Source organism: Hetaerina americana, unplaced genomic scaffold (assembly GCF_022747635.1).
Source record: "Hetaerina americana unplaced genomic scaffold, ioHetAmer1.1.p SCAF_9, whole genome shotgun sequence".
Taxonomy (NCBI): Eukaryota; Metazoa; Arthropoda; class Insecta; order Odonata; family Calopterygidae; genus Hetaerina; species Hetaerina americana.
This window is the reverse complement of record NW_027287538.1, coordinates 69815379-69842278: the sequence shown is the minus strand read 5'-3', so window position 1 is coordinate 69842278 and position 26900 is coordinate 69815379. Positions and strand designations below refer to the sequence as shown.

The 26900-nt window shown below is 44.3% G+C and overlaps 1 protein-coding gene across 1 annotated transcript in view; it reads right to left on the bottom strand.

Annotated features, from left to right (window-relative positions):
* Positions 1 to 26900, bottom strand: part of pros (homeobox protein prospero) — a 61910-nt gene that overhangs the window by 28751 nt on the left and 6259 nt on the right. The window contains exon 3 of the mRNA XM_071597449.1: positions 20354 to 20508. Within this exon, the coding sequence (XP_071453550.1) occupies positions 20354 to 20508 (155 nt within the window). The remainder of the gene's footprint in view (positions 1 to 20353; positions 20509 to 26900) is intronic.

The window sequence follows — 26900 nt, the reverse complement described above, 5'->3', positions numbered from 1 at the left end:
CTCGCTGGCGTGCAGGCATTTGTAATTTTCCAAAAAGAGAACCAATCGGTGGTGAACGCTCTTCAAAACGCGAGCAAAAATATTTTTATGTGATATGCCACATGCATTATGAAGCACTTCAGAGTGTTCCGGAACTAAATAACTTTTCTCGAGGTTACTACGCCTGTGGGGGCAGGGTTGTACGTAGTTTGTATTCGGAGTATACGGTTTTTCTGGGACTGCTCAAATTTTGACTACGAGGTTGCGGATTACAAATTCCCACCAAAATATATAAATGAAATAAAAAAAAACATTACGGACGGGGGTTGATGGTGGGGAGTTTAAATGGTTTCTCCCTCCGACATACAAGGGGAACCAAGGGGCGGTGGCAATGAGAAGGAATGCGGTGGATGGATTACTAGAGAAAAGGGAAGAAGGGTGCGTGGGACCGGGGAGAACGACTGGCGTTTAAAAAGGAGTCAGACATGAGAGAACGCGGGGTTGGGTTTTTCGAGCCGTGGAGGGTAGTCGGTTGATGGGGAGGACTTGGGCTCGAAGAGGGGCAAGGGATTGACGAAAACCATCAAAAGAGACGAATGGAGAACCCGGGATGGGGTAAACTAGGGGCTGCGGGGCCGAACGGGAGAAAGAGAGGGCGAGGGTGCGAGAAAGATTTTAAAAACTAGGGGATGAAGGTTGGCGTAGGTGCGAGGGCTTTCCGAGGTGCATGCAGAAGTTGACAGAAGGGGTGAGGGCGTGGTGAGGAAAGGGAGGGATAAGCAGGGGGTCCAAGATTAAAGAAAACATGAGACAGTATCGTGCCAAATGTTTGAAGAAATAAGAACTATGGGGTTAAGGGTTGCAGAATAGGCAGTCAACTAACCAACTGAGTTGATTCCAGGATACACCCTGTCATTACGTAGGATATCTTACCAAAATTAATCTGGCGTAATGCAAAACTATTATCTATAAATTTACATAAGTATTAGCTTATTCGGCGGATGATTTTTACGATTTTCAAAAGATTTTCTTATCAGAATATCGAACATGCAAAACTGAAAATTTGTGGAAATAGCGCATAGTAAGATGGAAACTATAGGACTTTTCCACACGCATACAACCGAAAACGAAAGTGTGGTGAAATTTAAAAGCGAAATTCAGCAGAATTGAGTTAATAAATTACGGAAATTAATTAAATGCAAAGAAATTATTACAAAAAACGATGTAAAAAGACTGCTGATGTAGAAGGAAAAAAACATACATAATAAATCGTCCTGGTTTTGTGCTTGGATCGAAGGTTTAAGAGACAAAGGTGACACGATTTTACACAAATCGCGAAACTCTAACGACTAAATGTACTATGCCCATACTGAGATCCTGCAAGACATGAAAAAGTATTGAGAAGAACGCGGTTTCGTTCTATAATGGAATCCACTGGGCAAACACGACTTGTTGAGACAATTTTGAACGATATAGCTCGAAACCGGTAGTCAAGACAATTCCCGGATTGTTGACGAATTCCAGCAGTCACCCGATGGTGTCTCCGGGAGGGTTGGCAACACTAGTTGCGAGGCTCGGTGGGGAGAAGAGTGAAAGACAAGAGAGCAGGGAGGGCACATGTAGGTATCCTCGCGTACACCACATGGGCACGTGTGATTGAGGAGAGATGGAGGGAATTCAAAGGTGCGCTCCGAAGGGGTGTGGTTGAAGGGGGAGTGGCGGAAAAATATGGTTTCTGCTGGACCGTGGGAGAGTCGGGGGTGGGTGGAGGGGGCGCGGATGGGGAGGGGGTAGCGGGTTGGGGGTGTGTGTTAATGGTTAAGGGGGCGATGGTAAGCGGCGGGGGGGAAGGGGAGGGCTTGGAAAAGGGAAGCGAAGAAGGGCCGTCAAGGGACAGGAGTGAAGAGAGCGAAAGGGGAGATGGAAGGAGGCATGTTCACTAATTAGAGCCAAGTCGGTAATTAAGTAATTTTTAATTAAGTGACTCCTGACTTGGCAATTCTGCTCTTGCTCACGGTGAAAGGGTGGCGCGGGGAGGGAGAGAAAGGGGCGGATGGAGAGAGAGAGAGAGGAGAAAGGGCGGGAGGGAGCGAAGACCCGGGCGGGAGGTGCGGGGGATGACGACGGTGAAAGATGCATTAAACCTGAGGACTGAAAAGGGAAAGACAGGATTGTGGGACAGGGGGAGACGAAAATTTGTTTCCTGTGGAAAAAGGAAAAGGCGATGGGAAGGATTTTGTTATTCCTCGGCAATGCCGAGGAGAGAGATTTGAGGGAGGTGAGGTGAGGTGCATGCCGGGAAGGGAGGAAGGAAAAAAATAGTGGTGGAAAAAAAGTAAGTCCGAGGAGGCAAAAAATAAAAAGGGAGAGCGTCTACCCTTCAAAGTGTCTGAGGGACACGAGGAATTGGAGGATTTGCAACTTTGGCGAAGAAGTTTTGGTCATCAGAAAGTGGGATTGGGGTGGCTTCTAGTGATAATGCTCAGAGACTAAATTTCGAAGTGGGAATTCAAATCTCGACGCTAATACTAAAAACGCTGGAAAGTCATACAAAACACCGCGGAGATTACACTCGTCTTAAGAAGTTAATTTTAATTAATTCCAAAACATTGTGCTGTCCAAAAGTATTTAGTTTTATTACATTGCTTATATCAAGGGAAAGAAACTGACATATAAAGAAGTACGACTCTTGGTTCTTTTGGATGATAATATCCGAGAACTTTTCAAAAAACGCTAGCTTAAAATACTGAAAATGTGCTCTGTCAAACAATAAATAAACGATAGTATAAAGTTATTGTAACTTCTATATACGTCAAAAGTTATGAGGAGTCCAGCTAAAAATATCATAAATTGTTACTGCCTCGTATCCCTGTTTCTGCATCACTCAAATCGGTGTTTGGTCATCTAATGAGTGTAGCCGTGGGCTACCAGAGTGAGAATGCCGACTTCAATTTCAAATGATGCACTTTCACACACCATCTCTCATCAGACTGAGTGATTTTCTAAGAGTGACAGAGGTTTCTGGTCAAAAGTATTCGGTGGAGGCGATTATCCCCATACACTAATTTCACACGCTTTACAATTTGTAACCGATGAGCTTCACCCTAAGCAATCAAACTTAGGGTTTGAGACATTTGCCGAGTGTTTGAAAATATACCGAAAGATAGAAATTGCACATTTACTGGGCAATGAAAATGTGACTTATGCTATGTCAATGCCATGCTGAATTAACCTACGTCAGTAGTGTTTTTCTGATGGAGAATGATCCCTATATCTATCCCAAAGCGTACAAATGTCACTGCAAGTCAAGGAAACTCAAAACACGGGAAGTTTTATCAGGATCCGTTTCGATAAATGATTCACACTACGAGAAATCTAAAGAGAAAGAATAAAAAAAATCCTTTGATTCTCTAAAACGATAACTCAAAATAGAGCTCAATATAGCATTTCAAAAATAATATCTCTTGCATACTAGAAGAGGCTAAAGAAAGTACATGAGGATCAATGATGGTTGAACTTTGAATTTGCGCATCGATCATTAATAATTATCTCTCGTCCTAAATGCCGTAGAATTCCCCCTTTCCGAGAAACAACAACTCGTTCGCCTGACGTGCGACGGAAACACGCGAAAATCCCCGCTTTCGAAGAAAGAACACTCCGTCCTAGACGACGGCGGCTTCACTCGATCCCTTCTCTCGGGGCCTTAAGGGTCGGCGGGGCCGTGGGCGACCAGGAAAAAAAAGCATAAGAAACCAAAGGCAAACCGTAGAGCGACGCTGAGGAAAATAAAAGGGGCGGGAACATTCAAGTCGAATACAACAAAGTAATGGGTAGGAACGACCAAGCCGAGGGGAGAGGTGTGACAAGATCGTGAATTGCGCGGGAATAGGAGAAGAATGCCCAAGAATGAGGTTGGATGAAGGGACAGAGGGGAGAAAGGGTAGGGTGGTGGGGGGGGGGGTTAGGAATTGCAGCAAGAGGAGGGGTAGAAAAGGGGGGGGGGTTCACGAGGAGGAGGAAGCGGTGTTTTTTTTCTTCAATTTTTTTGTATATTCATTCCGACCCCGTGGGGAAGAAACCGGAGTGACTTACGGGGAGTATTGCGGAGGGAAGAGAAGTAGGAAGGGGGGTAGGGAGAAATGCAAGGGTTTTACGCGTAACGGATGAGGAGGGGATTGGGGCCGCAGAACGCAGCGAAAAACGGAGTCGGAGATGCAGAACGGGGTGGGTGGTGAGAGGGGGGGATCGGGTGGTGTAAGGGAGTACTGGAGTGCGTTTTTACGCGGTCCCCTTTATTACTACAAGTCTGAGGCCACGGCGGCAATTTTTTGAGGGTGTTTAGGTAGGAAGGTAGGCCGGCGGAAGAGAAATGCACGCGAGTCGGTATGTCGAGGGATAAAAAAAGGGGGTGGTTAGAAAAAAGAAGGCGGGGAGAGGGGAAGGGGAGGGATTGGGGAAAGAAATTTCTCGGGGGTTTTGCGTACAAGGGTTGGTTGTTCGAGAGGGTTGGAATTTGTTTTTTAAATGCGGGGAGGCGACGGGGTTGAGAAGTGCACGACAAAAGGAGTGGTGGGGTAGGATGGAGCGGGCTTAAGGGAGTGCGGGTTCTCAGCCGCGAAGTCGGGGTTGAAAGAGGTGGTCGGGCGGGAGGAATCTCAAGATATAGAGCTATGGAATATGATGTGGGTTAAAGGATCTAGCCTGTCCTGAGGTGTGCGCGCCTGCCTCGAGAACCGTAAGAAGTACCCTTGGGAAATCAGGTCGCTCCGCCGATTTATGCTGTGGGGACAAATGTCTCCCTCGGAATGCTCCGCCTCTACGTCAATGCGAGCTGCATTGACACCGAGCTCCTAGAAGAAAGATCGAACGCTGTGTTCTCTTCGGAACGAGTGCGATAGGGGAATGTTGGGCAGCGAAAGCTAGTCGGAGACTGAAAGCACTCGGAGGTTAACTCACCGTGAAATGAATTAAATAAAACTCACCAAGCTGTTTGAAATGGACCATTATTTAGACAACCACGCCGTGGGTGATCCAAGCAAAGGTCATCGAGTAATGATTATTTGAAAAGATGAATTTGTGGTGAAATGAGGCTGAAGCAGAATAACCATTTCTGAAATACGATTCAATTTCAGCGAATTTGAGTATATGAGAATAATGAAGTCTCTAATAATGAAGGTTGTTGGGATGTTGTTGCTGTTTGAAGTCGCTAACGTTAGGTTTGTTGTCAAGACACGAGGTAGTCAAAATTGGAAATTATTAAATTCCTGGAAATATTTTCAGGGTGTGCGTCAAGAAAAAAGGTGGATCTCGTAATCTGCATTTACCTGTAATATTTGTTTCTCCCCTGAGCACGGAGAGTGCATCGGAAACTCCTCTGGGGATTGAAGGGGAAGACTTCACCGAAATTGACACAGGATCCTTATTCTTACCTGTGAGTAAATGAGGAGAAATCCCTTGACACCCTCTAGCACGCTTCCCGTGATGCACCGCGGGGGCATAAACAGCCACCAACACAGTCACCTCCGCCCCACCGCTTCACGACAAAACAAGTGAACGACGCGAGGACCAGTTTTCCACTCGACGAATTCTTAATAATTCGCCCGCCCCCTCCCCCCGCCACTCCCAAGCCCCACCCAGCCCACACCCACACCCTCAACCGGTTTCCAAGCACCCTTTATCCCGCGGATCCCTCAGAAACCTCTCTTTTCCTTGAAAAACCCGAATCCCGCCTTCTCTCTCGGGCGAAGCGGCATACTTAGCCGAAACGGTGAAGAGAGTCGCCTAAACCGCTCGCCTCCCCCACCAGCAAGCTCTTCCTCGGAGAGTGGGGAGTGCAACTAACCTCTGGGGTGCCGCCAATTTGCTTAACAGCTATCGGAAGCGCTGGAGCGTTATACGCGGCAGCAGGCGAGAGGATAAAACGCCCCCTCCGCCTCCCTCCCTTCGCTCCTTTCTCCTCGTCACTCAGGTAGGCCCACGCCGCGTGAGCAAGTCGTTTTTTCAATGATTTCGCTCCCCCCCTCCCCCGCACCGCAGCGTCTCCTTCAGCGCATGTTAATCCCGCGACACACCTCGCTGTCCCACCCCTTCCCCTCCTCCGTCCCTCCCCGCGAATCAATCTGACGCACCCCGCAAAAAAAACCCGCACCCTTCCCCCGCAAGGCCTCAATCTACCCACCCCCCCTCCTAATCCCTATCCAGAAACCGAACAAGCGAACGCGAAAAGCACCCGCGACAAAAGCGATGCGTTTTAGTTTCCACGCATTTAACACTCATTTTCACCGTTTTTTTATTAATTCCCCCCCCCAACCCCCCCCACCCCCTACCACGGAAAATTCCTTCACTCGCTTCGTCGTGAGTCATTTGTTCATTTTCCTCCGAGATTTTTTGTGTTCTTTTTTAATTTTGTGTTTACTCCGCGCGACGGCGTCGTTGTCGTATTCTCCGGGAGGGGAGGGAGCGAACGCAAACGCCACGGGACGATATAATTCGGGATGAGATGAAAATAAGTGAAAAAAATAACGAACGATGATGACAAAGAAGACGCAATCTTTGGCGCTTTTCTTCGCTCGCGCTCTCTCCCGCGCCGAGGAATCGGGTGCCGTGGAGCGGCTCCCGCGGGAGCGACCGCTTTCCCGCGACCCTGGAAATGAACCGAGGAGGAATCGCTTCCCGCTTCGAATTCGTCGGGAGGCCCACCGGGGACCGGGGGCGGTTGCCGCGCCACAATTGGAAGGATCGTCGCGTCAGGGTTCCAAAATATTGTCCCCCCTCCGTGTTTTTCTAAAACGAGTGACAATGCGATTTTCCAAGCGAAGAGAGAATAGTGGAATTAAGAAATATCAGAGGGCGAAGGAGAACTCATTGCGGGAGAGTGAAGAGCGAATTCCTTTATGTTCTCCGGGAAAAACAGAAGAAACGAAATGTATGACGATATTCAAAGAATGGTTTAAATGCCATTCATGAAGATTGAAACGGTCGAAGCGTCAAAATGGAGCAACAGTCGTTCAATAAACACTCCGTTTCTTTGCAAGTTGGTTGGTATTCCATTTGTTATTTAAGGAGAAGCAATTGCAAGCCACTGCTTTTGTTACGGAAACATGGGTCTCTTATGCCTTTTACCTAGCTATAATGGCACGCGGTCTTCAAAAATCCAATCCTTAGACTAATAGGCAGGACGTAATGCCCCATAGAGATAGGGGAGGGAAGAGGAATAAAGAAGAATAATTTCGGCAACGCAGGTGGTCAATGGGAAGAGAACACATATTCAGTAACTAGTAGTCTAGTTTCGTTTATTGATCATTTAATTTGATGAAATATTAAGGAACATCTACACCCTAGTGAACTATGAAATATATTTTCCGCTTGTGTATTTAAAAGTGAAGTGCCTGCTGGAAAATAATTTCCTTCGTGTCCCTAGATGAAACAAGACACCCATAATTGGAGATATTTGTCTAAATGTTTTATGTACAGGTTTCAAACCCAGAACAGTTATTCAGTACAAATGAATACTGTAGACTAGGTTTTAGGCAAAGTCCTAACGCCAAAGAAAAAACCCATAACCTACCTGCTTTTAGCCGGTAGATTATGGTTTAAAATTTTCAACTAAATAATATATCATGATCAAAGTGCCGAGTATCGTGAACTGTGATCAAAATTCCACCCTCTCTACGTTAATCCGGTCACATGATATACGTCGAAGTCACCTCATAGAAATTTCACCTCCGCGAGCATGGAAGACGAAACATTTAACGTTGCTGAACTATGTCAACAAAACGAGGGAGGACCTTAGACAGCGAAAATTATACACATCTATTAAGAAGAATCTCCCATGCGCATAAATCTACATACTTTTTACGTGCTCTTCTCTGGCACGTTTAGCTTTCTCATCGTGCGCGAAGGCCGAAGGTTTACGTGTCGTCGCCCACCGAGGAATATCGACTCCTCTTTAGAGTTTGGGCGAATCAAAACGGTTACCTTTCTCCCTCCAGTGGCAGGGAGGAATTATCTTCAAGTGGAGGGAGAGGAGAAGGTGAGGTGATTAGGACACTTTCACCAACAGGGCAGGCGGGGGAGGAGAGAGGGAGGGAGGAAAGAATTCATTGATGATGATTGGAAAGTGGAGAGGCTGGTATGAGGGGAATGGAGGAGGAACTGGACTGGGAGGCGAGGGTGGGTCTTTAAAAAGAGACAAATGAGATGTGCTGATTGAGGGAGTGAAGTCTTTATTTGAGATCGTCGCTTCGTAGGAGGAAAAGACGGGGGTCTCAAAGATGGGACGGAATCAAAAGACGAATCGAGGCTTGGGAGATAGGGCTTTAGACAAGGAAAGCAGGAAGAAGAAAGATGTGAAACAGGAAAAGTCAAGGAGAGGTTGAACAGGAAAATGTAGACGCGTTTTGAAGGGAATAAATTCGAGATGAATCCAAAAAGATAAGTTGGGGTGAAACGCGAGCGGTGGAACCTGTAATCTCAAACGGAAGGGAAAACATTTTCATCTCCATCGAGTGAACGAATTGTGCATTTACGATCAAGTGACAGAGGAAAAAGCATTTCCTAGTACTTAGCCCTTAAAATGAGAGGTGACACCATATCAGTCACTTCAGTTGAAGTCTTGAATTTAGCAATTTGAATCAAGTCGAAAAAAAAACATTTCAAAACGATCCATTTTTATTAATAATTGTTTTACGCACGCTGAAGACTGGAGACTATTGAAAATAAAATACCTTAAACGCAATAGTTATCTTAAGGTAAATCCTACATATACCGATTTCAACATTCTTTTATCTTTTCCTTCACCAGCATTCTCATCTCGTCGATCAGGGACAGGAGCACAATCCCGCCCTTCTATCCGATTGCTTCCGTATTTCGGCCGCTTAGCCCTGATCGCAATTCGGACCATTATTATTAAAGCAACGAAGAATAATCATATCATATACCCAAACCTCAAGATAATATTAGCGCTAGAATGAAGCGACGCGTGGCAAAATTCAAGTCAATGACAGAGAATTAAGACGCCTTTCTTCCTTTCGGGCTTAAAAAAAGGATAGCGCTCCTCTTGTGGCACGAAGAGACGCGCTCCTTTGGTCCCTTCCATTCATCCTTTTCATTTTTATTAACCATAAAGAAGCTGGAGAGCATATAAAAGAGGGAAAGACGGGAGCGAAGAAAAGTCTGCGGCCGACTTTGAGGAGAGTTCAAAGAGTTAGGCGTCGACCCGGGCCTTGGAAAAAGATACGGGGCTTAAGGCGATGGATGGCATGGGGGGTGGATTGGGGGGGGGAGGAAGGAGCACGGTGCCCGCGAAGGCCGTAAGGCGAGGTGGAGGCGCTGGGCTCGGGTCGGAGAGGAGTCACACAAACGAAGGTTATGGCAGGGGCGTTGGGGAAGAAGGAACCCTGGCAAGGGAAACAATGAGGAAAGGAGGAAGAGAGGGCGAAGCAGATTGCCCCGGGAACCCTTACGGTAAGCCACTTTCTTCCTCCCCACCTCTTTTTCCTTAAACCACACGCTTCATCATTTTTCAGGTAAACAAAACAAAAGAAGCGGGCGCAAAAAATTGACTGTCGAAATAAAAAGGCCTTCCTCTCCATCTCTCTCCCTTCCACCCTTCATCACCTCTCCCGCCGTCTTCTCCCCTTTTGCTCAGCGTCTTTGTGTGTTTCTTTATTTTCTTCTTTTATTTCTCCACATCCCTGCAGCCCGCACCCCTTCCCGGCATCCCCCCGGCGCGACTAACCCCGTCTCACCTTCGCGATTCTTTTTTTTGTTTATCCCGCTCCCTTTTGTTTCTTCCTCGACGTGGCCGCCCCCACCCCGACAACCCTATTTCTCTCTCCCTGCTTTCGTCCTCTTCGCCAAGAGTTCCTTTGTGCGAACTTCTCTCTCGCTTCCCGACTCCTTTTCCCGCCTCTGGAATGATATCTAACCTTAGGGGAGAGAGAAGAAGTCAGTCTCTTTCTTCTGAGATTTTTTCCATCACGGGCCTTGACGGAAGAATGCTGGGGAAACGGGTGGGAGACTAAGGGGATAAAAACACGCTGAAAAAATATCCAGGTTTTTCAAATCAGCCCTACTCCCGAATCCTGCAACCTTTAAAAAAATATATTTTCTTGGATTACCTTCGAAGGCGACCAGCTATACTGAAAGAAACAGTATGAAGTCATCTTAAAAACTTCGGCTACAAAAACCATTGCCCGCGAATCGACCCATATTTGTTTGTAGAAAACGAATATACATAGTTGATGACAACTAATAGTAAGCAGAGGCTCCAAAAATCTAGCCACCATATGAAGAAATCGGAAATATCTTTAAGGACGAGGATTCTTGGGCGAGTAAGTGTAGCGTATACGAGAAAGAAAGAAAAAAAATACTCCAGAGTCAGAGGGATGCGAGGGAAAAAATAAGGCAAGTTTGTTGAAATCTCATTCTCATCCTCAGAAAAAGAAAATAAAACTCTCTCCCTCTCTCTCGGTGGAGGAAAGAACAATTCACCCCCTCTCGTCTTTCAAGCAGCTAACCTTTATTCAGGAGCCGTTCATTAGTGAGTGCAGGTAATAGGGGGCGCTGTTCTCTCCATCTTTCGGCCTAAGACTTTCTTATTCCCACCACCCCCGCCTAATCTTTCTCGTCCTCGGACTTAAGACTGCGGAATGCCTTTTTGTTTGCCGTGAACGAGAAGGAATATCCCGGAGGGCGACGGGAGAGATCCCACGGGATTAGAGAATGAGTGGGATTCCTTCATCCGCTTCTTAAGGTTTAGATGAAAAGAACGCGTCTCGCAAAGATCAGTGCTCCTTAAGAAGGCATTAGTAGAAGCGCATAGGAGAATACACACACGCCTTTACTTTCAAAAATATAAAAACGATTGAGTATGCAATTCATAAATATATGTATTTCCTCAATTACAGCAATGTAAAATGAAATATTTTTAATTTTGGTGTTTGTAAACTGGAATTCATGGAGGTTTCCAAATTGTTCGAACTTAACATGATAATGGATTTCTTTTATGTGCCAAATTAAATCCATTCTTCCTTTATTTATTATTATTCTTAACTTATCGTTTTTAAAACACATGTGTCAAAACTCAGATGAACCCCCACGCAATGATGATCTATACTGAAGGATACCCTTGATAAGCTTCAAGTCTAATGGAGAGTTATTGTTGAAATAAAACAGAGTAAGAGGAAGAACATCAACTTTGTCATTACCCAGAACGATTGCTGGATCAGTTTATTTGAAATTTGGAAACATTAAAAGCTTCTACATGAAGGAAAGTCATTCTGACCATTCTTTGCTCCTTTTGTTATCCGGAATCGTTACTAATCGGAAAGACATTAGAACCCCTGCCATCTTTTAGATTAACATAGCTGAAAAGAGGCTTCCAAAGGAAACAGCGTAAAAGGAACTTCTTCGATTTATTGGATTCCGTTTCACTGATCGAGGTCACTCTGATGCGAAGGGAAAACTTTGCAAGAGCTTTGTCTCCTGATTGGAAAACCGTCGAGCACTTAAGGCGAGGGAATAACTCAGCACGAAGATGGCAAGGACAAGTAAAGTTTTTCCCGAGCCATATTGGGCGAAATAACAAATGTTTTTTGCTAACGTAAAAATGACATACTAAGACAGTAGTGGCATGAAATTGGATATGATATTATCAAGCTATCTACGTTAACTACACGAAAATCTTTGTGTAACGCGAAGAAGACAGCTAATGAAAGGGGATTCTCGCCTTGAGGTTTTTTACCGTGTGACATGATTAAAACTGGAAATTAGAATTTCAGAAGATTTCAAGCAAACGGCCATACTAATGTAGCGACCCTCTTCTCCACGACAAAATTTATTCAACTTACTTGAAGTGCCAAAGGATTTCCTCTATTGGTAATTTCCGTGTGCCTAATATCCCCATTATCCACAAAAAATTGTAAAAAGTGTTTTTTTAAAGGAAGTAAAGAATGATCTCAAATAAGGGAAACAATTATCGCGAAGTGCAAAATTCTTACCAACCGCGTTGGGTGTCAAATGAATCACAAAGTTTGACGAGAGTAAAACGGTAAATATTTACTATTCGGTCGAAGAATCCGATCGAGGGATACCTATGACATTTTCCGTCGCGTGCGATTTTAATTATTCCCGCGCAACAATACTGCCGGATGAACACACTTCACGGCCGGACGAACACTCGTCGCTTCAAAAAAAAAATAATGGATTGATAGAGAAATGAATGGAAACCTACGCGAACCCATCTTCATCAGCGATTTATGGGATTCTTTGGCGATTTAAAAACACATCCGTGATCCGGCAGGTTCTTCCGCCTAGGCACTCGCGTCCGTCGTTATACAGCGACGACTACAGGCACCACGACCACGCGATCCGATGGTGCATCACCCGACACCGCGTAACGTACGCGAACCACACCCCCTCCCCCGAGCCCCGATGCACCCTTTCAACGCCTACTCTCACCCCCTTCCACCGCGCGAGCAGAAAAAGGGAGTTTCGCGGGGACGCATGGGAGGGATGAGGCGGAGTAGGGAGGCAGGGTTTGGGGGAAGGAGGGCATGGGGGTGGGGAGGGGAAGGAGCCTAGCAGTGGCAAAAGGGTTCGAGTGGGAATTCAGTGTGATTGGTCCGCCTTCCTTCTCTCTCTCTATCACCCTCTCTCTCTCTCTCTCTCTCTCTCTCTCCTCTTCATCTGCATGCGGGGGTGGTTTCGGCGGTCCACGAGCGCCATCGTGTGTATGTGCTTGTGGTTGTGAGTGAGAAGGGGGTTGAGAGGAGACACCACCCTTGAGGGGGTGGGGGGTTAACTCACTCAGAAAGATTTTCTGGAGCAGAAGAACAAGGGGATGGAGAGTCTGAGAGCCGCCTCATCATCGCTCCCGTCTCAGTTGGCAAGGTTCGCAGTCTTGCACCAGAATTCTAAATGGGGAGAAGGGGGTGGCTTCGGGTGCGGCTTTGCTGCACTTGCCCTCTTGGTTGCGGGGAAAAGGTTGTGGGGTGAGCGGGGGTCCTGCAGCGATTAGTTTGAAAATAACAGGAATTGGACGAGTCTAAAATTTAGTACGGTGTTGACAATTATCATCGCGAAATCGTTATTAATTGTAATTATCGTTTTCAGGCAAATGGATATGTATTTACTGCTCATACGTATTATCTTGAATGTAAACAATACATTACATGATTGAAATGATTAAGATTTTCCCCATGAACTATAAACTGTAAAGTAAGGCAGAGAAATATATGGTTTGCACTTAATGGCGCGGGTGAATAAACGTTAAAAATTGGAAAATAAATTTATAAAGACGAAAATTTCATCACCGATAAGAGCAGTAATAAAAACTTATGTAAGTTGGAGACTGAAATAAACTTTCATAAAACTAATAAATTCTACTGAGTACTGTGGAATATGTTGAATTGCTGATGAATATTCGATTCAGGATATACAAGAACAAAAGCAAATTCGAAATACGAAAAGACAAATTACGAGAAAATAGAACCTGCTTACAATGAAATTACGAGACCACTCAAACCAATGGAGTGGACTTGGCTTACGCGATACCCATCTAGAAACTTCGTCCAAAGTTTTGATAGTTCAATGTGCACTGGTAAAGTACACCGCGTGATCCAACTAGGAGTGCGATTTGCCCGAACGAAACACAATTGTAGTAAATCAAATGCTCTGCCAAAAGTGAACACCGTAATTCATATTTACTGCGCAGAGTTTTGGCCCTGCTATACTGAGAGAACTCAAATGACCCAAGGAGCAGATATACGGAAGAAAAGTTGCAGTCACTGCATTCGCCAAAGGTTATAAAAACAAGCGCCCGTTCTGAAGCCGCCGTTGTGTTTGCTCGAGGTATTAACTTTTTAAGTCTCAAGAAATATTTTGGCCCAAAATTACCTTTTTCCTCAGTGCGCAAGCCTGGGAGTTTTTTAACGACTCGCATAAGCAATTGTTACACTCATGTATTCTTTTATTACCATAGGCAGATCTTTATTTGCAGCTCATTTAATCTCAGGTCTTTTCGGAATTATTAAATGAAGGATCCACAAAGGCGGGAAATCTAAAGTGAAAACCTCAGTAAATTATGTTGCAAAGCGAGTTAAAACTTTACAAAATGCATCAATTTCGAGTTCAACCTACGTTGCAGCGGGACACAATGAATACACTCTCAGTGCCTGTTATGTGGCGCTCTGCTAGCTTCGAGGGTTTGGACAGTTATGAGAGAATTTTTCTGAAAAGACGAAAAGTAATTCCGGGAGCTAAGTTACAATCATCAGAGCTAGAAACACAAAATGACCAGCTCTGAAATATGATTTAATTTTCTTTGGCGCTTCAAAAACACGAGAATGGAAATTTTAATGAGGAGAATAACATCATATTTGAAAGGGGAAAATTTTAATAAGAAACAAGAATAAATTAACGACCATATATAATGACCCCGGGCATGATCACGTATTTATTTTAGCTTTCCACAAAAATCTTTGCAATCCGCTTCATTAGTTAAATATAAATCAGACCTCGGGTGATTTACGTCGAGTTAGAGGAGCAACTTTTTAATGCGAAAAGTTCTTGGAGAAACCAGAGCCAAATTTGCTAGGTGGACTACTGAAGGTATAAATTCCCGTCTTAGTACTTTAAGTAGAAGTAAAACTTAGAACTTTAAGTAGTAGTAGGAAAAAGCATTTACAACTTACCTGGACATTTGAAATGATCTAAGATTAATCAATATCGCCTGATTCGAGTTCTCTCCTGTAAATAGACACAATTACTCATCTGGCAATTATGTCCCTCAGAAATATATTAGCGGACGGTGTTTAGGATATGGAGACAATTCTTGCACGAAATTACATCGAAAAATGAAAACCAAACTATCTAACTATTTGACTATCTGATACGCCCTTGCATTATGCAAATGCTTGAGGACATCCCTTTCCGATTAAGGCAGGGAAAAGTCTCCTCAAATCAGATAACCTTAACCGAAAACCGCATATAAGCTGAGAGGTACTGGATTAACCGAAACAAACGAGCCGTAATCTCTTTTTTTTCACGTATTTAAGGAGCACGGAAAGTCTTTTGAACTTTCTGTCTCTTTCTCCCTCGATTAATCGAGCGTCAAAAAAGCCCTCAGTCATTGCGGTAAGTTTTCCAACAAGATTGGATAGATCGAGAGAACGCGATCGAAAACGAGAAGGAAAGGGGCGGGAGGGGGCGGAGGAGAAACCGACAACTCGTGACGCAAAAAGGCTCGCTTCACGCTCGGATCTCGGGGATGCAAAACAATCGCGGATGATGGAAAAAGGCCGTCGTGACGGCTCGAATACAAACACACATAAAAAAAAGTGTTTGGGGCCACGGCGGAAGCCTTGGGGGACTCGCGGACGAGGGAGGGGCGCGGGAGGGGGGCTAGGGAGGCGGCGCTGGGGATGATGGGCTCGGAGGGAGATTTTCAGGGGGGTGAAGGGGGGGGAGCGGATCGCATATCTCCCGTGACGACGTGCCATTACGCGCATGTACGGCGATGCCGCATACACGCAGTGCCTGTACCAGTAGTACCTACCCCGCACATATCTGCGGCTGGCCTCAGGGGACGGGGAAGCGACCCGCCTGTAGGGGCCGAGGTTCTTGTGGGGGCGGGAGACGAAGGGTGGCCTCAACCGGGAGCACACGAAGCGGTCCCGGGACGGTATTTATTTTTTTGTGTCAAAGATTTGGTTGGAAAGGGGGGGGGGAGGGGAGTGAACCGCCGGATAGTTTCGTTTCTCCCTTTCTGCCGTTCCCGATATGCGAAATACGCAGAAAAAATCAAATTCGACGGTGCTTTTGGACTCGTACTTTTTCCACAATATTTCTTTGTTTCCGCCAACTCCAAAGGTGGACGTCTCGGATGACTTCTGCAAATATTGGACAAAGGAACGTCGATCGAAGAGGAAAACGGATCGCCGAAGGTTCTTTCCGCGCGGTTGACAATCTGAGAGCAACTAATTCGTATAGCACAGAAGAACTAAAAACGCCACACATATGCCGTGGGTATCACTGCTTAACAAAGTTAACCGTCACTTGGAGCCAGGAGTTCAACGGATTGAGCGCCAACGGAACAATTCCTCTGGTCTCGCACTGCCGTCGTACCTGTTCCGAAACTTCGTATTTAGATCACGTGCACGGGAGCACAACGTCGACTGTATTTTACTAAACGGAGAACTATCTAATCTAAAATAATTGTGAAAACATTTAATAAGAAAACAAATCCATTATTACTATTGATTATTGGAGAAATAAATTTGATTAAGCGTGGAAAAATAAATAAAGAATGCTCCTCCGCCATTTGTACGAAGAAAATTTCACTCACGATTGCCGAAAATGTCGGTTTTTGTCGGAATTGTCAACTGTCGGTTTTTTCTTAAAAAAGTACACCTGGATTGATTGGAATTTGATGCTCTGATTGAAAATGAACTAGAATATAACTGAATTTGAATATATGTGATATACAAATTATTTTTGTTAACTTCCGATACAAAATAAAATAATAAATTTTGATGATACTTTACAGTATTTCTCGTCAGAGGAAATGTGGAAGGAGAAAAAATGACGATACTTTTCCGAAGACGGAATGAGATCCATGAAATAAAAATAATAGGGAATTGGCAAAAAACTAATTACATCAATTCCTGGATTCGAAGGATTAATTCCTGCCCATTCGATGCATAATTCCAGCGCAGAAATCCTTTGAAGGACTCACCAACCGAGGGGGTTTCGGGGAAGCGCCGGAAAGTCGGAACTTCGAGGAAATCGAGCCAGGTTCAGGCATTAACGCGGGAGAAATAAGAAGACATTTCCTCGTAATCCGGAAGCTATAATAATAGGAAGATCTCACGGCTACGTGGCTCGGGGGGAGGAGGGGGATGGGGTGGGTGGAGTTATTAAGGAGCGGGAAAAGGAATTGAAAGGAGCCGTGAGGGAAGAAAGTTGAAGGGGACGTGAGATATTGGAACATGGGCACGGGGAGGGGGAAGAAGGGGGGGAGTTCGTTGGGGCTCGGGCGAGAAAAGGGGGAAAGTAGTGGAGGGAGGCCTGCGAGCAAGGAGAGCACCCAGGGGGAAGGGCCGGGATATATAGTGGTGAAGGGAAAAAAAACAGAAGTTTTCGGGTACACCACCAGTGATAAAAAAATTCGATCGCCTCAAGAAATTTAAATCGGCGCTCATCAGCGCTACCAGGAGGGTTTGGGACGGAGGAGTGGTGAGAAGGCACCCCCCCTCCCTCACCCCTCCCCTTACCCTTGGATCACTCTCCCTCACTCTCATTAAAAGGCTTTCGCACTGAGAGACAGGGAAGGGAGGGGGCGTAGGGGAAAGGGTTAAGAGGGGACGGTTAAAGTAGGATGTGAAGAGGATTGAGCCGGGGGAGGGAGGAGGGGAAGGGATGCTGGGCGGCGGGGATGGAGGAGACCTGGGAGGAAGGGGTCTCCGCCAAACGCTGCTGTTTTGTGACGCTTAATAGAAATGGATGTTATATTTTTGGCATTGCCCGTGTGAAACGGGAGCAGACACCAGTGTCCATAATATCTAAGGGATACCACAGCTAAATATCATTATTTGATTGAACAATATAAACATTTGTCAGTGATGTGATTTCCGTGAAAAACATCTATCGATTCCTCAATGAAAAATCTCGATTTAAATTCACAATTCACCAAGGTAATTGACAAGCATTGGCCAATCATTTTCCAGGGTAGCCTACATTTAGTAAGGTGATTGTTTTTAAACTCTTCTGGCAACAAAGGATCAATAGTCACAGTGTAACTTTAATTCTAATTATTTCGAAGAAATATATTAATTGATATTAAAAGAAAAGCAGCGATAAAGCAGCCATTGATATTGCAAGAGCTGGTCCACAGTGAAATATTTTTTCATTAATCTAGTATTCAGAAGGAATAAAAGCAAATATGCCTCCGGGAACTTAATTATCACTCAAGATGACAAAAATTGACTCCGAGTTCCTTATTACATTGAACAGGCATAGAATCTCTCCTTTAGGCAGAAGTCGAGGGCACATGTTCTTAATACCACTCATTTCAAATTAACTTAAAAATAACTTCCGATAACACATTTTTCTTTCCAAACATCGAAAGCAATCGTACTCATTGATGAACAACTTACCTTGTTGGCCAGCTTACACACGAAAAATATCGATCGTTGATATTCGACAACTTATTTGATCCTCATATTCGTGAGGGATAAAAATGTCCACCCCCACAAAGACAAAGCTGAACCAATTTGCACCAGACCGATCCAAGCAATCCCCCCGCCCCCAACTCCGATCAAACAAAGCACTATCTTACCGCGTCATCACGCGTTCGGTCCCGTGCACCTACACCCCCGTCTTAACTCCCCATCCCTCCACTCAAAAACCTCCGGCCTTACTTATCCTCCCAACTCTTCACCCCTTCCGAGGAGAGCGCGCGTGGAAATAAAGAATGCCCTTTCCCTTTGTCTGTCTCATCATTCACGCCGATAGCGTCCGAAGGGAGATGCGCTCCATCAGAGCTCCCTCAGGGCTATTCCATCGCGCCGAGGGGTCGAAAATGACGTCATATCCGTGGTTGATTCTTAAGGGAGTGGGAAGGAGACGATCTGGGGGTGTGTTAACGCTTGCTCCCTGAGAGATAGGATGAGATGAATGAAGAAACGGGGGAAGGGAAGGATTGCGGGTGTAGCAGCTGACGACCACCGACTTGGAGCAGGCCGAAAAGGAAGAGCGGTAGTGTACTAACCGTTCGGAAGGGATACAACGAAGGTATGAGGAAAACCTGAGCGTCCATCGAAAAATGTCTCCGATTGTAATTTTCCGGCGATTTCGTCGTCAAATTTCACTCGTCGTGGCGCTCGCCTTCAGCAGGAGCTCAATGTTTATGGCGGAAATACGAGGAAAATGGAGCTATTTCACTCGAAAGCAGTCTATCTTTCCGATAAATATCTTATCGATCCTTACATTTGATACATGATGGGAACTCAAAGCGGATCTGTCGACCTGTTACCTTAATGTCTTTATGTGCTTCCATGCTTGCTTCGTTTAATTCGGAAATGAATTCTGGGTAATTAGTTGAGAATATCAAAACTCAGATAAAAATAACAATGACACTGAACAAAACTCTCTAAAAAATATATTGACCAATCAGCCACCGGACACTTATCTTTAAAATGAATGATGATAATATGGAAATTTTGGATCACCTTTGTGGAAATGTATCCGGGTTCTATTAAATTGATTCTAATTCCATGTACTAATTGTGTTTCCTCAAGCGGAGACTAAAATGTGCACATAAAATGGTGATGGATGTCGTCTCTCTTTAACGTCATTCAATGAATGGCTTATCAATTGAAACCGTAATGTCTTTTCCTCAGAACCTATAGCTCCCGACCCTCTGAGATATTTCAGGATATATATTAAAGCGCCTCAACGGGACATCTCGAATTTCAAAGCAGCTTGAGATAAAATCTAAAAACATCCATCTTTCAACGCCTTTCGCTTCCTAGCCTGTTCCAAGTTCGCTTAAAAAAACCATCTCACCCTGAACTCTCGGCGGACTTTCACATCTCCAAAGCTCCAGCGTTTTAACCCCTTGATGAACACGAAGGAAGGAATATTTCACAAATTGCTCAGTCTAGGTGCAAGAACTGCAATTTACGCTTTGGGTAACATGCGCACCTAGGTTATTTATAAATTGTGCATTCCCGTTGGCATGGCGAACATGTTTGCTTGGGTCATGCACTCGAGAAAGCAGCCTCGTACACTAATGGGGTCATAGGCTAAATCCTTTCCCAGAAATCACCGCGTGCACGAGGCAAACGATGCTCAGTGACCATTAGCGGTAGGGTCGGCCACGTACCGGAAAGAACCCAAAGCCTCAGGGAAAGTTTTCGCAAGGAATATTTTTTTTAAGGAATCAAAATATCCCGCCATGCAAAACAAGCTTGACCCATTAAAAAAATAAAAATAAAAGAGAAACGGGTACTCGAAGAGCTGACGTATGCTTTTGCCCAAGCCATGCGTTAATTTGCAAGGGCTGGAAGAAGTTCTGATTAATTACGAAATCTCAAGATTAGGTCTGAAATTCATACCCTACTGGAGGATATTCCCGACAATTTTCAATTTATTTTTGCAACAACATAAATGGCGTATTTCTAAAAATTCCATCGCAAGAGAGAATTACATTGAAACAAAATTAGAAGACATCAGTAAATTTTTAACTTGAACATCGGTAAAAATTGAGTAAGATTTAATAAATTCGTTCTTGTCCATCTGAGGGGAAGAACTGGTTTCTGAATAATCACTTTTACAGGATTAAATTAATAAATAATTTTTGAATGCTTACCGGAAGTTGGAGAACCACTTGACGAGCTGTGCCGTGTTGTTCTTGTTGAACTTAATGTCTGGGAAGTACATCTTCAGCACCGCAGAACTGGGATACCGTACCCAGAAGAACATCAGCTTAGCTTTCCTCAAATGCATCGGCGTCAATGTTGACGAGTAAGCTTCAGTTAAGGCAAACAAGGAATTACTTCACAAAAATAGCATAAGAAATTTTCACATTTACAATTATAGAGGATCAAATGATCAATGATCTAAAGACATCTTATGATATAAAACAACTATAAAAAATTTGTGGATCCAATGAAATCACCACAGCATTGATATATATATATATATATATATATATATATATATATATATATATATATATATATATATATATATATATATATATATGGTGAGTGAACATTTAAAAAAAATGGAATGTGAGCATAATATTATTCAAGCAACAAACCAATCGATGAAAAACCCAATGTGAGTAAATGAAAGCGTTTACATGCACACGTTAAAAAAAATCTTGGCAAGAAATAAGTCAAAGCCACAGGAATATGTAAAAATGTCGGAATTCAAATTTGTTTTCAGGGAATAATGCGCGCTTTAATAATTTAACTGTCCATTTGTATGCACAGGAGCAACTCATACGTATTCTCTATGGAATATAGGTGTCCCAATGATCCATTCTTGCCTTTTAATTGGTCTACTCAAAATGTCAAATCAACAGGGTTAGAGCAATACCATCCAAGAATTGGAACTGGATACAGCGACCTTTAGACACAAAAGCGGACGCATTTCACATCAGACAACTCAGGGTGACCTTCAGAAGTTCATTGGCTGCACGGTTTAATATTTTTACTTAACACTTAATGCACTTGTACATATGACATGAATATCTTGGCAAAGATTTACGTATTAAATAAAAAAATGAAGGTGCATCTGATAGTCAAACACATTGAAACATCTTAGTTTATCCCTAAGACACTTTTTTGATATGAAATGCTATTTTCTCCGAGATTTTAATTTTAATTTATTTTTCTCCGAGATTTAATGTCTCAGAACTACTAACTAACGGATGCTTCCGATTAAATTGAAACTTGAACTCTCAAGGGCTCTCCAAACGCTTGCTCGTTCCTTTCCGCAGCTCACCTTATGCGAAATCAACCCCGGTTGACCCCACAAGATGACTTACAAATACATAGGAAACACCGAGCGTTTCACGTATTACGCACGGATCCTTGGGGTTGAGGCAGGAATAAAAAGAGGGAGATACGTTGGGAGGAATACAAAAAAAAGACAATCCTCCGAGGTAGTCCGATTCCTCGCCGACCCCCGACACATTCTCAATTCTCACCCCATACAGAAGCAAACCCCATCCTTCAGGGTGAGGAAACAGAGCCCACAACTCAACCACCCTCCCACCTACCGCCACGCCCACCCCCGCAGAAATGTCCCCTTTTCCTGCGACCGGTCGTCGGCTTCCCCACCCTCCCTCCTCGAACGATCCCCACTCCTTCTGATAACTCTATATACACATCTCCTCGTCTCAGGGCGTAAGTAGTAGTAGTAAGGATTCATCAAAAATCCTCCTCCCACCTATCTGGCTTGAGTTCGCCTCGTCTCCCCCAGTAGACGGGCGTTTACAATGCAAAAAAAATCAGAAAGGAAACCAACGCAAGTAAGATTATCAACTGCGACGCTATCGTAGGATAAGGCCACGTGATTATTAAAAAAAAAGAAAATAATTCGTGGGAAGGGATGGGGTGGGGGTTCATGTGTGTGGGGCAGAGAGAGAGAGAGAGAATGAGAAGGGATTGGACACTCGTATGGAACTATTCCGGATGCGGTAGGTGGAAGACGGTAAGGACTTGGGGTTTGGGGGAAGAACACTTTTCCCTTGCGGTACGCTTCACCCTTGTCCCCCTCCGCAATTTTGATAAGGCTTCCATTTCGAAGTCCCTGAGGCTGTGGCTTTTGCGGAGGAAAGGAAATGGAATGTAATGAGAGGTTAGCTGCAAAGAAGCAGTACGCGGGGGAGGAGATTCGAAGATTGGATAAGACTTTCCTGTATCGGAGAGGGTAAAGAAGTAAACGGTGCCCTTAAACAACTCGGTGGTGGTGTCATCGAAATACGTGAAATTCTCATGGATTTGAAATTGAAAACGGTTAGGATGTTTCGTTGCAGTCCGTGGGAACATTGCTTTTATCGACATTTTCAAAAATATTAAAACATTTTTAGTGATTCAAGTCGAATATTTGAAGCGTTCAACCATTTTTTTTTCATATTTTTTTCTAAATATAAATCGTAAAAAAAAACTCCAAATCTTGAAAGAAAATAAACACACTTCACAGTTTAACTGAGAATATATTTTTGAAACGGCAATATTTTCCCATTATTCAAAAGAAGACCGCCTTTGAAATGGATGAATCGTTCATTGTCGAATATTGCTTTCGTCTGCCCGTAAGGTCTTTTCACGTAAGCGTTCTAAGGATAGCAGAAAAAACGGAAACCTATTCTTATGTAACCCATCCCACTTCTGTGCCATCCATTGACTCTCGTAGACGGGAGATGACAGAGATAAGTGCAGTACAGCGAATAATCCAATTTGTCGAACAAACAAAACCAAAAATGCTGAGGAACATCAAGAAGTCTTCCATCCTCCTTCAAGCAGTGGGAATTGGATCAACGTGAAAATACTCCATGAAGGATCTCCCGAGACGAATGATGTCCAAGTGCTTTACCCTCCAGGCATTAGGAAATAAACATAATAATAAGTTTTTACTTTGCACTGGCTTCATCCTATTTGTCCTAAGTTTTACTCTTCATGCTAAAATGAAAACAAACTGCGTAACGGAGGAGGCTAATTCGGGGCGCTAAATTATGTAATTTACTTTCTGATAGGCATAAAGTCGACCGTAAAATTATGAATTCACATCAAATTACGCGGCTGCAGTGTATGAAATAAAGCCCGACATCGTATGAAGTAAATTATGATAGCTTAATTGACCAAAGCGCAAGGTTTTTACACTCTGAAATTGTTGCCTAGAAAATTATGATCTTGGGCATTCGAACGTCAAAGCTTTATTTCATGGTGACCTCCCATTAAATTGAAACTGAGGGTAATCATAAAAGGCTTTGCAACAGCGAACTGAGATTCGAAAGAGAATTCTGTATATTCGTCATTTATTGCATGTTGGATGCCTTTCTATATCGATTGTCTCACGAGCAAATTCATCTCAAGACCTATTCTTTTGTTTCTAACTCCTCACGACAAGTCATTTCTCTCTTCTGCCTCCACGCCCTCCAACACCACATAAATATATCACCCTCCTCTCCTTCAGCTGCTCGAATCCACTTAGGCGAGGCCAAAGCAAACAAACACCTAGTCCTCAAAGGAAGCCACAGAAGTGACTCTGCTTCCGTGATCGGTTAAAAAGGTGGTCGAGCAGGGACAGGAGAAGGAAGGCGAGCGTGAGCGAGGGAAAGAGATGGGAAAAGAGGTGGGGGCGTATAATAAAACCTTAAGCGGATGGCATAGCCGTAGATTCAATTCCAGTCGTCGTCGAAAGAGCCCATTGTCGATGAGACAGGCAGCAAACAAAACGGAAAGCAGACCAATTGGATCAACGGTGGTAATTTCACTGGGACCCACAGAGGAAAAAAGCAGCTTCATCGCAGTCTAATTCTCCCTCTTTCTCTCTGGAATAACTCCTTCAAGGAGGGGCAATTTTCCGATTAGCTATTCCGCTAGAGAATCGATATCAGAAGGTGGAGTCGCAGCTCCACTATTATCGAATAGAGTTAGTAATTCGTCTGCCCATTTTCACCGCGTACCACCTTAGTTCTACTTGTATCGGGACTCAAACCCCCGGACTTAAACTGACGTGAAAAATATCTCTGCAATGGGAATTTTGAAAAGTATTTGGGAGAAAACTTTGTATATTCGCCAGAGTCAACCAAGGAGCATTTTATGAACTTGTTGATTGCACTCAAAACCTCAAAATTCTACGTTCTTTATCATAAGATGAACTTTGCACATACTAGACAGTTGAAGTCTATTTATGCAACTAGAAATTAAAATACCCACTATTTCAAAATCCCTTCTTTTGATATCACTAGTCACCAAAATAACCAAACAAAACTACGGGCTGATAAAATGTTATCTACTGAAGGGGAAAGAGAGCATAAAGGAAAAAAGTGAAAATATTTCTTCGAAATAAATAAATTAAATGACCCACGAAACCAGCCGCAGAATACAATTCCACTAAGTTGGGTTATTTCTTGATTCCTAAAGTTCGAAAGTAATTTCCTCCGATATCACAAAAAAACTAGTTTCCCATAATACAACATCTTATGATTAACCGCTCCCTTCGATCGCAATATATAGGAAGGGAAAAAATAAGTGAGAATGGCAAAGAAAAGAAAGAAAAGGGAGGCATGATTTTTTTACTCCATCGATCTCCCTTGGCCTCGTCCTTAAATTAATAATGCGTCACTAAACGAGTCATACGGCCCAAAGGATGCAATCAACTTCTCACACCAGTCCATTTTTGTACGCTCCACCCCCACTACCCGCGCACTCCACCTTCAACGAAAGAACTCGTTGTGCCTCACGAATCACCCCCCCCCCCCCTGTCCCCCCCTGTCCTCTACCCCGTCGCCCCCCCTCCCCAACTACCTCCTCATCCTCCTCCCCCTGATCTTCGGGATCGACTCACGACTCCCCCACTTCTCCAAAGTCTCATCCCCAACCCCCCTTTTCCGCCCCTACAACTGCCGCCCCTTTTCAGCCCTAGGGCCCTCTCAAGTCCTTACGCACTCGTGCAGCCCGTACTACTAACCTCTGCATATCCCGCTCACCATCACCTCCGATTCACAGCACCGCCCCTGTCTCTCGCTCACTCCCTTCGTTAGACTAAGCCTCCCCTTCCGCCTGCTCTCTTCTCCTATTGCAACGGAAGACATCACGCGGACTTCACTACTCTCGCCCGAATACAGCAGCCCTGTTTTGTTTAACCCACGGAGAGCCGCGATTTTAAATGGTTTGAAAAAAAGCTGCAAGGACGGTTAAGCTTTCAGGAAATTCGCGAAACGGAGTGGGTCTCTGAAACACCTGAAAATGTATTTATTTTTTCAATTTTGTCCAATCCGAAAGGGAATGGCGTGAAGTGTACGAAGGCCGCTCGTGGGGCTCACGAATCCAAATAAGGGGGAGAGGAAGACGGCAAATATCAGTTTCATTAGAATTCTGTTAGGATGCTACATTTCTGAAATTCACTCAGCCTTATAACACAATCTTCATTGGCCATCGAAGATCGTAATTAAAACGAGCTTCGTAAATTAAGATAAACAAATGAAACGACCATGTCACCGGACATAAATAGAGAAATTCCCATCCAACTCCTAAGCATGCAGACACCACTGGTGTTATTAGTCGTTCAATGGTATCATGAAACGTAAGGCGTTAACAGAATCGTCACTAAGTGCCTTTTGCCACTCAATGAAGATTTACAAACTTCCGTACCAATTTCTCCCTAACATCATTTCCATTTATCGTTGACTCTAGTCCTATAACATTGACATCGTGACAAAATCCATTCCTTTCATTCTCCTTTGAAATTTCTCCCTCCACGTCAGCGCTAGCAAACCGTTATGAAAGAACTACCGCGCAAACCAAAGGAATATCTGTCTTCTCACCCCTAGTCTCTTTCTTCCCTCACTCCTAACTTCCCTTACCTCATCATCACGATTCAGTGATGTGCCCTCCAATGAAGCGAATATCGACAGAAAGGCCGTGATTCGTGCGGAGAGCAGAACTTGGAGGGGGGTGGATTGGAGAGAACAGGGAGGGGTGGCGTGGAAGGTATTGAGACGTAGTGGGGGAGTGTGGGGAGGGGCGTGGGGGAGGGGTATTTTCCAGTGAACCACCCCGACTAACCCCAACCGAAAACCATCTAACCCCTCCCCTCCTTTCCCCGTCCCCTCGGGGGAAGCCGTCACCCCTTCCCCCCTTAAAAAATACACACTCCCCGTCTCCAAATACTTCCTACGCCACACTCCTTTCTTTTGTCATCGGGATGAAAAAATTGTCCCCTTCTCACTCTCCTTTCCCGTTTGCATTTTATAACGCGCTCCCGAAATCTCTCCACCCCCTCAAACATACAAAAACCCACCCTTCCCCTCTCTCCAAACCTTAGAAATCATTATCGCAAATCATTCGCTTTCGATCACGCTATCATTAACTCCACGAGGCCTCCTCCTTCAATCCCCTTTAATGCTCCTCACTCCGGTAACTAGATGGCCACGTCAAGCAGTTCCGCTCCATGTGCGACAGTAATCACCAATAAAACAATAACATTAATTTGTTTTCTCTCCCTTCCTCAAGCAAAAACCACTTTTACTCCCCTAAACATTTGGACGAAGTGTGGTGAGGCAAGTTGCAAGTTTATCGACCGCAAAAGTAAATTATTTGGGTTGGTGTATTCTCTGATTGTAAATCTACCCAGTAAATTAGAGTAATTCCAAGTCTCTGCGTCAGGTAACACTAAACAAA